General features: G+C 44.1%; 1 protein-coding gene and 1 long non-coding RNA gene across 2 annotated transcripts in view; one reads left to right on the forward strand and one right to left on the reverse strand.

The window, feature by feature from the left end:
• The window catches only part of LOC119728985 (intraflagellar transport protein 172 homolog), a 44,797-nt gene that overhangs the window by 6,861 nt on the left and 26,854 nt on the right, over nt 1–11,082 (reverse strand). The window contains exons 24-33 of the mRNA XM_038201462.1: nt 8,530–8,672; nt 7,583–7,741; nt 6,569–6,749; nt 5,710–5,819; nt 5,367–5,502; nt 4,482–4,580; nt 2,916–3,089; nt 1,794–1,997; nt 1,181–1,291; nt 389–508 (exon numbers count right to left, since the gene is read on the reverse strand). Coding sequence (XP_038057390.1) covers nt 389–508; nt 1,181–1,291; nt 1,794–1,997; nt 2,916–3,089; nt 4,482–4,580; nt 5,367–5,502; nt 5,710–5,819; nt 6,569–6,749; nt 7,583–7,741; nt 8,530–8,672 — 1,437 coding nt within the window. The remainder of the gene's footprint in view (nt 1–388; nt 509–1,180; nt 1,292–1,793; nt 1,998–2,915; nt 3,090–4,481; nt 4,581–5,366; nt 5,503–5,709; nt 5,820–6,568; nt 6,750–7,582; nt 7,742–8,529; nt 8,673–11,082) is intronic.
• LOC119728987 lies at nt 8,880–9,714 on the forward strand. The gene is made up of 2 exons (XR_005271174.1): nt 8,880–9,277; nt 9,530–9,714. It is a non-coding gene; the product is annotated as an uncharacterized LOC119728987 (long non-coding RNA).

Genomic DNA, 11,082 nt, shown 5'->3' on the forward strand with positions numbered 1-11,082 from the left:
ATCACGAGCAATATACATCATATGGAGTTTTGGCTGGTAACCTGCTTTTATAAGCCAGTCGTTTTTGTGCTAAGCAAATTTTTGTGCTAAGCAGCGCCGTGAAATTGGTCCCAAATCTCTATATGTAAATGGTGTAGTATTTTGGTTTTTATGGGTATAACACTTATCAGAGTGAGGCTATCGTGATATAGTCTTTTTAGGGAGTGCATGGTAAAATAGTTTTTAGAGAGTGCATGGTAAAATAGTTTTAAAATACCCAGCAAATACCATGTGATGTGTTTAAATTTGGCCGATCTAGAAACAGAATCTGTGGGTGAGGTGTTGTAAAACGTCTTATCGGCAAGCAGACCATGAAACGGGCCCAGATGATGAAGGAAGATGTACTCACCAGATTCTGTGTTCCCATACAAACGCTCCGTGTCGCATAGTAGTGACCGATGGTCAACATGGCTTCAAACTCCTCATGCTGTGCTGTGTTGGCATCTGATGACTTGGTCATATGTTCACACTGTTTGAAACAAAACAACAACAATATAAAAAAAATGATGGAGAGCCTTTTGTCTATTTTTTTTTGCATTGAGTTTTCTATCACTCTATTTATCATTGGAGGGATGGGGACTATAGGGTAAGGAGCGGGCATCAGGCCCACTGATCTCTATACAAAAACTAAATAGCAGATGCCCATACAACCAGTCACATAGTTGAATTTGCATTGACCAGTTTGCCCAGGTCTTGCAAAAATGGCCACCATTATGCCAACGTTCTACGTGTACATACAGCGCACACTGTATCAAGGTTTGACGCGCATCTTGGTCACGTACACGTATTATGACATTCTAAAAAGGACACATTTCTGTCGTGATTATTATATTTGCAAACGTCGCAAAAAGTGAACTGCAGCATTCAAAAGTAGACCACAACATGTGAAAACTGTGAACCGTTGTCAGTGGTGGGTGGACAACAGGTAAACCAGGTGAACCACGATGTTACAAATGTGAATCACTACTGCAGATAAAGACAGCAACTCGTCCTTTATAGATCACCAGCCGGTGTTTCCACTATGGCTTCATATGGCGTTCTTCTACGGCTTTCTGTTGGAGTTCAGTAACTAGGAAGAGGGGGCGGGACTAGGTGACGGGGCGGGGACCAGGGTGGGGGGGGGGGGGGGGTTGTGACTTACCAGATTGAAGAGTACATCCCTCAGGTCTGCCCAGTTGCGGAAAGCCTCCGCCTGATTCATGTGGGGATTAGCAAGCAGCTCCATCACAATGCGCTTGTAAATGTTGTAATTCTGCAAAAAAAATTAAAAATACTGAAAATTACCGAACACCAATAACTATATATAAGGGAAAATAAGAGGTAAAGGAACAAAGCACAACAATTGGGAAGAATGTGACCCCAGAAGTCAGTCTTTAGAAATCTCAGCACCCCACAAGTGAAGTGCTATGGAGTTCAAGATTTCAACATATACTAAGGAGAACAAAAATAGGGAAGTAAACGTCCACAAAAGTGACATCCCAAGTACACTGTTTGTCAAGTGTGGGGGTTTACGAAACTCTGGCTCCTTCTGGGCTTTGTCTCCAACCAAAGATTCATGCAAATCCTGCAACATTCATACCTAACACAACTACATCAACCATGGACCTTGTGTGACAGACTTTGGGAATCTGTACCAGAAAAAGGACCAATACTGTATTGAGTCTGTCAAGTCAGGGACTAAATTCATAAAGTCGGAACTTAAAGCCGAAGCTGAGATGAAGCCAACAATTCCTTAACGCCCCCTGTGTGTTTACCTGTGGATTAGCCGGTGCCCCGTGTTGTACGTACAGTTCCAGTGCTTTGTGAATCTGGTTCTCCTTAATGAGGTGCGTGGCGTACAGTGCCACGTACTTGTGCAGGACCTTGAAGCCTTGCTTCTCGGCAGTCTCGATGCACTTGTCCCACTCGCCGCGGCCGGCGTACATGTCCAGCGCCGCAATGACGTCAACACCGATCAGCTAAAAACAGAGCAAAGTCTTTCAATGTCAACAAATGCATCCAATGCACTTAACAAATGTTGGGCCTGACTTACTATACTTTAAGTTATTTAATATTCAAATGTTTGAATATCCATTTGATCCAACACAACAATATTCGATGTATAAGAAAAAGGATATCCGGTCAACATTTGAATTACAACCGAGTTGAGAAAAATGAAAAATGAAACACTAAAAACATTATGTTCTTTTTATAGCCCATTAGCACTTGTACTATATTATACATTTGTATTACATTGTGTTCAGTCCCTGAAGAATCCACAAACTATAACGTGCTGGGGCAGTTTGTGTGGTACAGGGAGTAACAGGCAGGGCAGTTTAGCACGGTGCAGGGAGTAACAGGCAGGGCAGTTTAGGTCGAAACAGGGACATAACAGGCAGGGTAGTTTGGGTCGAGACAGGGAGTAACAGGCAGGGCGGTTTGGCATGGTGCGGGGAGTAACAGGCAGGGTGGTTTGGGGTGATACAGAGAGTAACAGGCAGGGAGGTTAGGGGCGGTTCAGGGAGTAACAGGCAGGGGTTATGCGGCACTATAGGGAGTAACAGGCAGGGCTGTTTGGGCAGAGATTGGGAGTAACAGACAGGGTGGTTTGGGGTGGTACAGAGAGTAACAGGCAGGGTGGTTTGGGGCAGTACAGGGAGTAACAGGCAGGGGTTATGGGGCAGTACAGGGAGTAGCAGGCAGGGCTGTTTGGGGAGAGACAGGGAGTATCAGGCAGGTTGGTGTGGGGTGGTACAGGGAGTATCAGGCAGGGTGGTTTGGGGTGGTACTGGAGTAACAGACAAGGCAGGTTGGGGCAGTACAGGGATACACGTAGTGTTTTGGGGGCATTACAAGGACTAATAGGTTAACGTCAAAGAATCTTGACCAAGACTTACCGACTCAGCCTGTCCTTCGCTCTTGAGATGCTCCTTGTACTTGGTGTCCACGTAGCTCTCGTAGCGTGGCTCCAGCTCCTTGGCCACCTTCTTGGCTTTGTTCCACTCGCCGCCTTCCATCAAGATGTCGATGGCTTCCTTGATCATGTCCACGCTCAGGTACATCTCAGCTGCCTGTAGAACACATGGAACACAGGATTAAACATAGAACAATCCACAATGCAGGGCACGCCAGTGATCCAGCCCCATGTCAAGTCACAAGCTATGACAAGTGGACCGTTCCAAAGGCATTCACTTAATTATCGGTCAGTTCCTGTTAATTGTGACTGCAACTGTGAATCGTCTTATCATTCACTTGTAAACAGACTTATGATAGGCTCAAGTGCAATACTGCTACGTCAATGCATCGTTGGAAAAGTCTTCATCCAATACTTGATGTGACCAAACAACATTCATTTGGCACTAGACAACGGAAATACATTTCTTTTTACACACAATAAAGCCAAATCGAAATTTCACTCGCGCATGTGCAAACTCTCATGAACAATGCATATTTTTGGATAAACAAAACACATCACGCGATCCTGAGGCTAGTCTAATAGACAGCAAGCTAACAGCATCACGTGGGTTTGTTTATCCAAAATTCTGTCCCACATTTCATTGCTCACACGAGATGTCGATTTGGTCTATTTAAGTGGTACATTTTCCCCCTTTTTTTCTGTGAAATAACAATGCCCTATACTCAGTTAAATTTCAGCAACCTGCACAAGTATATTTGTGAAAATAACAAATACAACCGTGAATTTTGAGAGAATTGCTTTCAGGGAGATGAACATTACAGGGCGAGTCAAAAAAAGTGGAACCCAAACCCCCCAAAATATATTTCATATTTAAAAAATATGTAGCACCAAACATAATAATGATTGGAAAGCCAATATCATAAGCTACTTCTAGATGAAAAAATTATTGAAATTGCTCAATCAGTTCAAAGAATATCACCATTTTTAACACAATGACCCTAAAACCTGTCTCGTCCAAAAAAAGCTATTTATTGTGTGTTTTGACTGTTTGGAACAACGAAGAAAATTACACAGAATACTTGTTCCAACAACTGTCACCAACTGCAGTACACAATATCTTTATTAACAACCCTGGTTAGGCAAAGAATATGATTTATAAAATCAACTTTTTTTAAATGACGGGCCTTCAAAAGGAATTTGTTGAATATTTTTAACGTTTAAACTGAGATTGTATCGCTGGTGATGTTTGAAGACAATTGTGACGACGATTCTTGAAATCGCATTTTTTGGACGAGACAGGTTTTAGGATCATTGTGTTTAAATGGCGATATTGTTTGAACGGATTGACCAATTTCAGTAATTTTTTCATCTAAAAGTAGCTTATGAAATTTGCTTTCCAGTCATTATTATTTTTGGTATTACATGTTTTTTTTAAATATGAAATATATTTGTTGGGGTTTGGGTTCTGCTTTTTTTGATTCACCCTGTATTATATTGCGACACACCGATATGACAAGACAGCAAGAAAAAAAATATCATGCCCCACCTCCTTATATTTCTGGACATCCGCCAATCTCGGGCCGACAATGCGCACAACACTGAGAGCTCTGGACGTGTCCAGAAACTTCTGTGATAACTCAGCAGCCTGCGGGGCAAAAAAGGACCATTAATTGGTTATTATGGCCTGGACACTGGTCAGTCAGTCAAGAACAAATGTGGCCTCCTAGGAGATGGTCACTTGGACCTTATCTTTGTCCAGCAGAACGCTAAGGCCTTGACGCTGATTTGAGTAGCACTCTTGAGATGGTGGTCACTCAGTGGTCACTGAATGGACACTTGGTGGTCACTTAGTGGTCACTCAGTAGTCACTCAGTGGTCACACATTGGCAACTCAGTGGTCACTTGATGGTCACTCAGCAGTCACTCAGTGGTCAAACTGAGATCACTCAGCACTCATGCAGTGGTCACTCAGCAGTTACTTGGTGGTCACTCAGTGGTCACTTGGTGGTCACTCAGTGTTTACTCAGCAGTTACTCAGCACTACGTCACTCAGCAATCACTTGCTTGTCACTCAGTGTCACTTTGTCTTTACTCGATGATCACTCAGTGATCACTCAGTGGCTATTCAGTGGTCACCCAGTGGCTACTCAGCTGTCATGCAATGATCGCTCAGTGGTCACTTAGTGGTCACTCAGTGGTCACTTGGTGGTCACTTAGTGTGTACTCATTGGTTACTCAGCAGTCATGCCAAGGTTACTCAGCAGTCAATGGCTTGTCGCTCGGTGTCCCTTGGTGTTTACTCGGTGGTCACTCAGTAGTCACTCAGTGATCACTCAGAAGTCACTCAGTGGTCACCCAGTGGCTACTCAGCTGTTATGCAATGATCGCTCAGTGGTCACTTAGTGGTCACTCACTGGTCACTCAGTCTTACCTTTGTCCAGCAGGCCACTAGGACCTTCTCGTCATTTGTCTGTTGAGTAGTGACCTTCAGATAGCAGTCGACAGATCTGTTGTACTCCCCAGATGCTTCCCATTCCTTGGCCTGGCCAACCAGCGCATCCGCACCACTGAATATCCAGGAAAAAAAACCCCCAAATTATTGAATAATTTCATGAGCTGCTAAGCAGAACACATTGCTTAGCCAAGTCGTGTTGAGCAATAATACAGCTGAGCACCAACTAACAGGTATAAACCTCACATGGCTTTTAGCTGGTAACCTGTTTTATGCTAAGTAAATATCTTCTGTGCTTAGCATAATTTCATCCTCTACCTACCTGGATCCTTTGTTGAGCACTTCTCGGTCGTATTCGTCTTGCAGCTGCTGCAGTTTGTGCGGTACATACTCCTTGCAGACTCTCAAAGCATCTTGCCACATGTTGGATTGCTAGAAGCAAATCAAAACAAGAATAGGATACTTTTGAATTTCCTGTTTTTCAATTCAAAAGCCTTTGTTTATTAAACCCATAAGCACCTTGGCCCAATTTCTTGGCTCTGCTTACTGTTAGCAAAGAAAATCCCTGCTTACTATTGCAGAAAAACTCCGTGCTCACGGTAAGCGCATTTCAAGTGTTAGCATGGAATTTTGGCTTCTGCGCATGGGTACATCCCGTAACTAAAGATTCTGTGCTTCTGAATTTTTCTGCTAGCAGTTAGCATAAAATGATGATCGTAAGCGCAGATTCTGTGGTTAGCAGAGCCATGAAATTGGGCCCTGTACTACATTGTATTACGTTGGGCGTTTACCTGGTGCACCCCGGTGTACTGCGCAACCTTTTTGGCAGTTTAGTTGCCACTTCGATGTTCTCGGGCAGAGCGGCGCAGAATGATGCAAAAGCCCTGACCACATCTCATTACGATTGGCTATAGTACTTATTCCCCAATTAATCCATTGAAAAATATGGTGCTGGGACAGGCAGTAACAGGCAGGGCGGTTTGGGGCGGTGAAGGGATTAATGGGTATAAGGAATTAATAATAAGAAAGTTATAAATGCAGAAGTCACTAGAGCCACGTTTGAGTAGAGTACAGGCTAAAAATCCCCAACAGATCTTCCAAATTGTCCCACACCTCTCTCTTTTTACACCATAGAGGGGGCACATGTGGATGCAGTCTATACGCCTTTGTGCTGTACTCACCTTGTAGTATTTGATGGCTAGTTCCGGTCGCTGGGCACGCAGTAAGAATGCCTCGCAGCGCTGATACTCCTTCTGGTCAAACGCGTAACGGGCTTGACCGATCAGGACGTCCGTCACGCTGTCCGGATCGTATTCTTCGGCGATGCGCTGAGCCGAGTCCCAATCCTGATTGTGAACGTACCTGGACACACACAAAAAAAGGATTTTAAATTGATGAGACTTATAGACTAAACCTGTGTACACAATTAGAAATCGTTACTGGGAGGCATCCAAATATCGCATGCATGTCGCATGCATTCTTTAAGTCAAGGCGCGCGCACCTTTCGCTAACGATCTGCCTGAGAGCGTGGTTCCTCAGTAATGACCTCTATTTGTATGACACGCTGTTAATTCTTTCATAAAGGCCCCCTTCAATGGTGCCACTATTGTACTAGCTATTGTTCAGATAATTTGTCAAGGGGCAGTTGCTTTGTACAATAGCTTGTGCAATTGCATTCTCCATTGAAGGGGCCCTCGTGAATGTGCAGTGATCATATGCCCGGATTCGTCTATACTTCTGTCATCTTTAAACAAGCGTTTTGAAAAAAAAATGGGGGACTTGTTTTATCTTTTTAATATTATCTTCTCAAATCCTGGAATGCTGTGGCCCCTCTTGGTCTGGAGCACTGAACTCGTGGTTTGCGGGTAAATCTGCAGGTTGTGGGTTCGAGTCCAGCCTGGGTTTATGGTGTGTGTGCCCTTGGGCAAGGCACTTTGTCACTCATTGCTTCTCTTCACCCAGGAGTAAATGGGTACTTGTGAGGGCAGAGGTGGTTATTGTGGTCGATTTAAGCTGCTTTGCGCCAAAATGGCAGCATCCAGCTGTATACTCCCCAGGGAGATGAGATTGTCTTTGGAATGTTTCATTGGCCCAATGAGCAGGGTTATAATGATGTAGCGTCTTGAGCACCAATACTGGTGGATAGGTGCACTTTACAAATACACATTACTATTATAAACATCGGTGCTACTTACATCAAGACAGCTTCCTTGGGTTTTGACGCCTTGATGAACGCCGCCTCTGCTTCCGGGTACTTGCCCTCATCCTCCAGGAACATGGCGTGCTTCAGGGAGATGTCCGGCATCTTATTCTTCATGGAGGTGCGGGCCAGGTCAAAGGCGAACTCAAACGCACTGTAAGAGGCAATATTCAATAATCACCCTGTTAATAAAAAGTCGTAACCACATTCAGGGTTCACAGCACTTTATGACAACAAAATTCCCTGATTTTTCCCTGATACATTTCCAAACTTGCATGACAAATAGTTTCACTCTAACGAGCTGAGGTTGCTGGGAAGACAAGGGGTGGTTGCAGGACTGCATATAAACACTAAAAAGCCACCACAGCCGGTCAGTCAATGGACACAAGTTGGACACATGGCACAAGACACACATACACTAAACTGGCGAAAAACTGTCCCCTCTGGGTCACTTTCCAAATTCCATGAGTTTAAGGCCAAAAAAAAAAAATAGTCGGTCTCTGGTCAGACCGAAGTTCCGGAATTGATGTGGTGACGTGTTTTTTTTTTTTTTTGGTGGCTTACTATTTTTTGGGTGGGTACTATTTTGCTTTTTTGTGTCCTCATTATACATTGGTGTCCTCCATAATTTGCCTTGGTGCCCTTTATCATTTGCCTTGGTGCAATTTCCCAATTACTTGGTGCTCCTGGGTACACAAATTTGAGGAGGCGCAGCAATAGAGGGCGCTGTTGTAGCTTCCGTGTTAATTTGAAGAAAGAAAAAAAGGTTGACGCGCATGATTAAAATCGACGCACGCGCTGACCAGAGACCGAGTATTCTTTTTTTTGGGCCTAACTTGTATTTTTTGTATGTTTATTTTCCCCAAATTCCCCTGAGTTTTTCCCGACTGAAAAAAATCTCAACTCATTTTTCAGAGTGACTGGGATCCCTGACCTACTCACCAGTTCTCTGTGGCGTAGTCAATGGCCGACTCCAAGAGACCAAACTTGGTGAGTAGCTTGACGGCCGAATCTCCCCCTAGGCTCTTGGCCCACAGATAAGCCACCTGCTTAGCAGTGTTGGCTACACCGTGGTTCTTGGCAACCTACAGAATCAAGCGTGACAGACGGTAGAATATGTTAGAACGGAGCTAACAAGTCTAAAATCTAACGATCTTGAATTTGTCAACAAATTTGACGTAATCTAACATAATTTTGTTCTGAGCCGCCCATCATTATGCTCTATTTAAGGGCCACACAAGGTGAGGGCTACACAAAGAAGAGATAGAAAAGGAAAGCTAAGAACAAAGTGTCACTGCAGCAGCTGTGCAGTGAGTTTGTCTTAAGTTTATTAATTTTCTTAACAAGTTTTTCATAGTTTAAATTTAGAATTCCATTTTTAGAGTATTACTTCATATTTAGTGAAAGAGCCTACAGTTAACTTTCACCTCATAAAAGTGAAAGAGCCTACTTATGTGTTGCATTAAGTAGCCTCCTTCCCACCACCAGAGTGACCTTGTGCACTTCCCATGTGCATACAGAGACCTTGTGTGGGTACAAGTACCACATAATCTTGCCACATAAACAATGGGCAGCCATATTTACTGACCATGTGATTTCAGAGACAAGTGTTTTCATACTCATTGCGATTTAGTTCTTCAAGTTTCATCACTTTATTCACTCTTTGTGGACCTTGAAAGACCCCATTTTGGTAAGAAGCATTTTCCTTGATTTTATGAGTTACTTTTAATAAGTTTAGAGACAGAATTCAGTGGATTTTCTGAGATTTTACAGTTGATTATTCATTCAGCAAAAACAGATTGAACTGCAAATAGTGTTTAGCCTTGACAAATCAGACTTCACATTTTTGGACTCAACTTGCCATGTTTAATAGATTAGACTTTTCCATGTACTTTTATTATAGTTTTCTTATTAGTGTTTGTTCTGCTTTATTAAATTGCAGATTGTTATCTCAATCTACTCAATCTACTATCAGCAATCACCACCATGTTGTCAAGTGGCTTCATTGTGTTTTGTGTGTGGTTCCTGGATTGATTGCGAATACCAGTCACTTGGGAGTCCTTTTCTCATAAGTTTGAGAACTAGTAGTCCGAAACTCCTCTGGGCACAAGTGAGCCCCGAGGCAGCCACAAAGGACAATCAAAGTCACAACCAAAGTCCAGTCGTTCCAGAGCATGCAGAGTGAATAAACCCACGTCATGTCGTTACCAATCCAGTCGTCTTCTAGTCATAAGTTTGACAAGTCAAAGAAGAGTAACGCCGGTCGAGCAGCAAGTCATGCTGGTCATATGTCGTCTTACAAGTCAAGTAAGAGTTCCAGTCGAGCCAGTCATGCCGTGTCCGTTACATCATCATATGCACGGCATCAGGAAGAAAAGCTGGAACTAGCGAAAACAGCGGCTGCTCTGCAGGTCCAGCTAGACTATGCAGAGAAAGAAAAACAGCTGAAACTCCTGGAGTTGGAGGCAGCAAAGAAAGTGGAGGGAATGAAGATCGAGAGAGACAAACAGTTAGAACAACTTGAGATAGAGAGGAAATTGGCCGAAACCCGAGCTGTGATGCAGGTGTACTCATCGCTGGAGCGGGATGGCGACAGTTCAATATCATCAGAGCTGTCCGGCATCCCCGCCGACAAACATGAACATATGCAGAGATTCCTCAACTCGCATCAAAGTGATCACCCCCCTCCATTGTGTCCATCTGTGCCCCAAAGTGAAAGCGCATATGTGGACAATGCGTCACTCCAACCAGTTGCCATGGTTACATCAGCCAGTCAGAACAGATCTGATGAACAGTCCAGTGTACATCATTCTCATCACCAAAGTGAAGGAGGACGGATGACGATGTCGTCGGCACTTGAGAAGTGCATTACACAGTTGGCCGAGTCCAGTAGACAACAGCATGATGTAAACAAACGCCTTGTTGCATCTAGCCAGCTACCAAAGATAGCCGTCCCCCAATTCAACGGTGATCCACTCCAGTACCCCCTGTGGCGGAACTCCTTCAATTCCCTTATCGACAGCCAACCCCTTGACGCCGACACCAAGCTTAACTACCTCAATCAATACGTGACGGGGAAACCAAAGCACCTAGTGGAGCACTACATGCTCATCGGCACTGAAGAGGCCTACACGCAGGCAAGAAAAGTATTGAACGAGAGGTACGGAAACAGTAGTGTAGTGAGCACTGCTTTCATAAGCAAACTCCGTCAGTGGCCGAGGTTAACGCCGAGGGATGCAGCAGGCTTGAGAGATTTCTCTGATTTTCTGGGGAAAGTAGAGGCAGCACGAGCAACCACAGCAAGCCTTGGAGTGCTGGACTACGCCAGTGAGAATGCTCGTCTAGTCGAGAAACTTCCATTCAACCTTGAGACAAAGTGGCGGGACAAGATTGACTATTGGAGACAGATCCGTGGTCAGGATTCCTTCCCCCCATTCAGCGAGTTTGTCAAACTTGTGAAGATTGCAGCAGATAGGGCAAACATTCCTGAATTGC

This window comes from Patiria miniata, unplaced genomic scaffold (assembly GCF_015706575.1).
Source record: "Patiria miniata isolate m_02_andy unplaced genomic scaffold, ASM1570657v1 HiC_scaffold_20, whole genome shotgun sequence".
In the NCBI taxonomy this organism is placed as follows: domain Eukaryota; kingdom Metazoa; phylum Echinodermata; class Asteroidea; order Valvatida; family Asterinidae; genus Patiria; species Patiria miniata.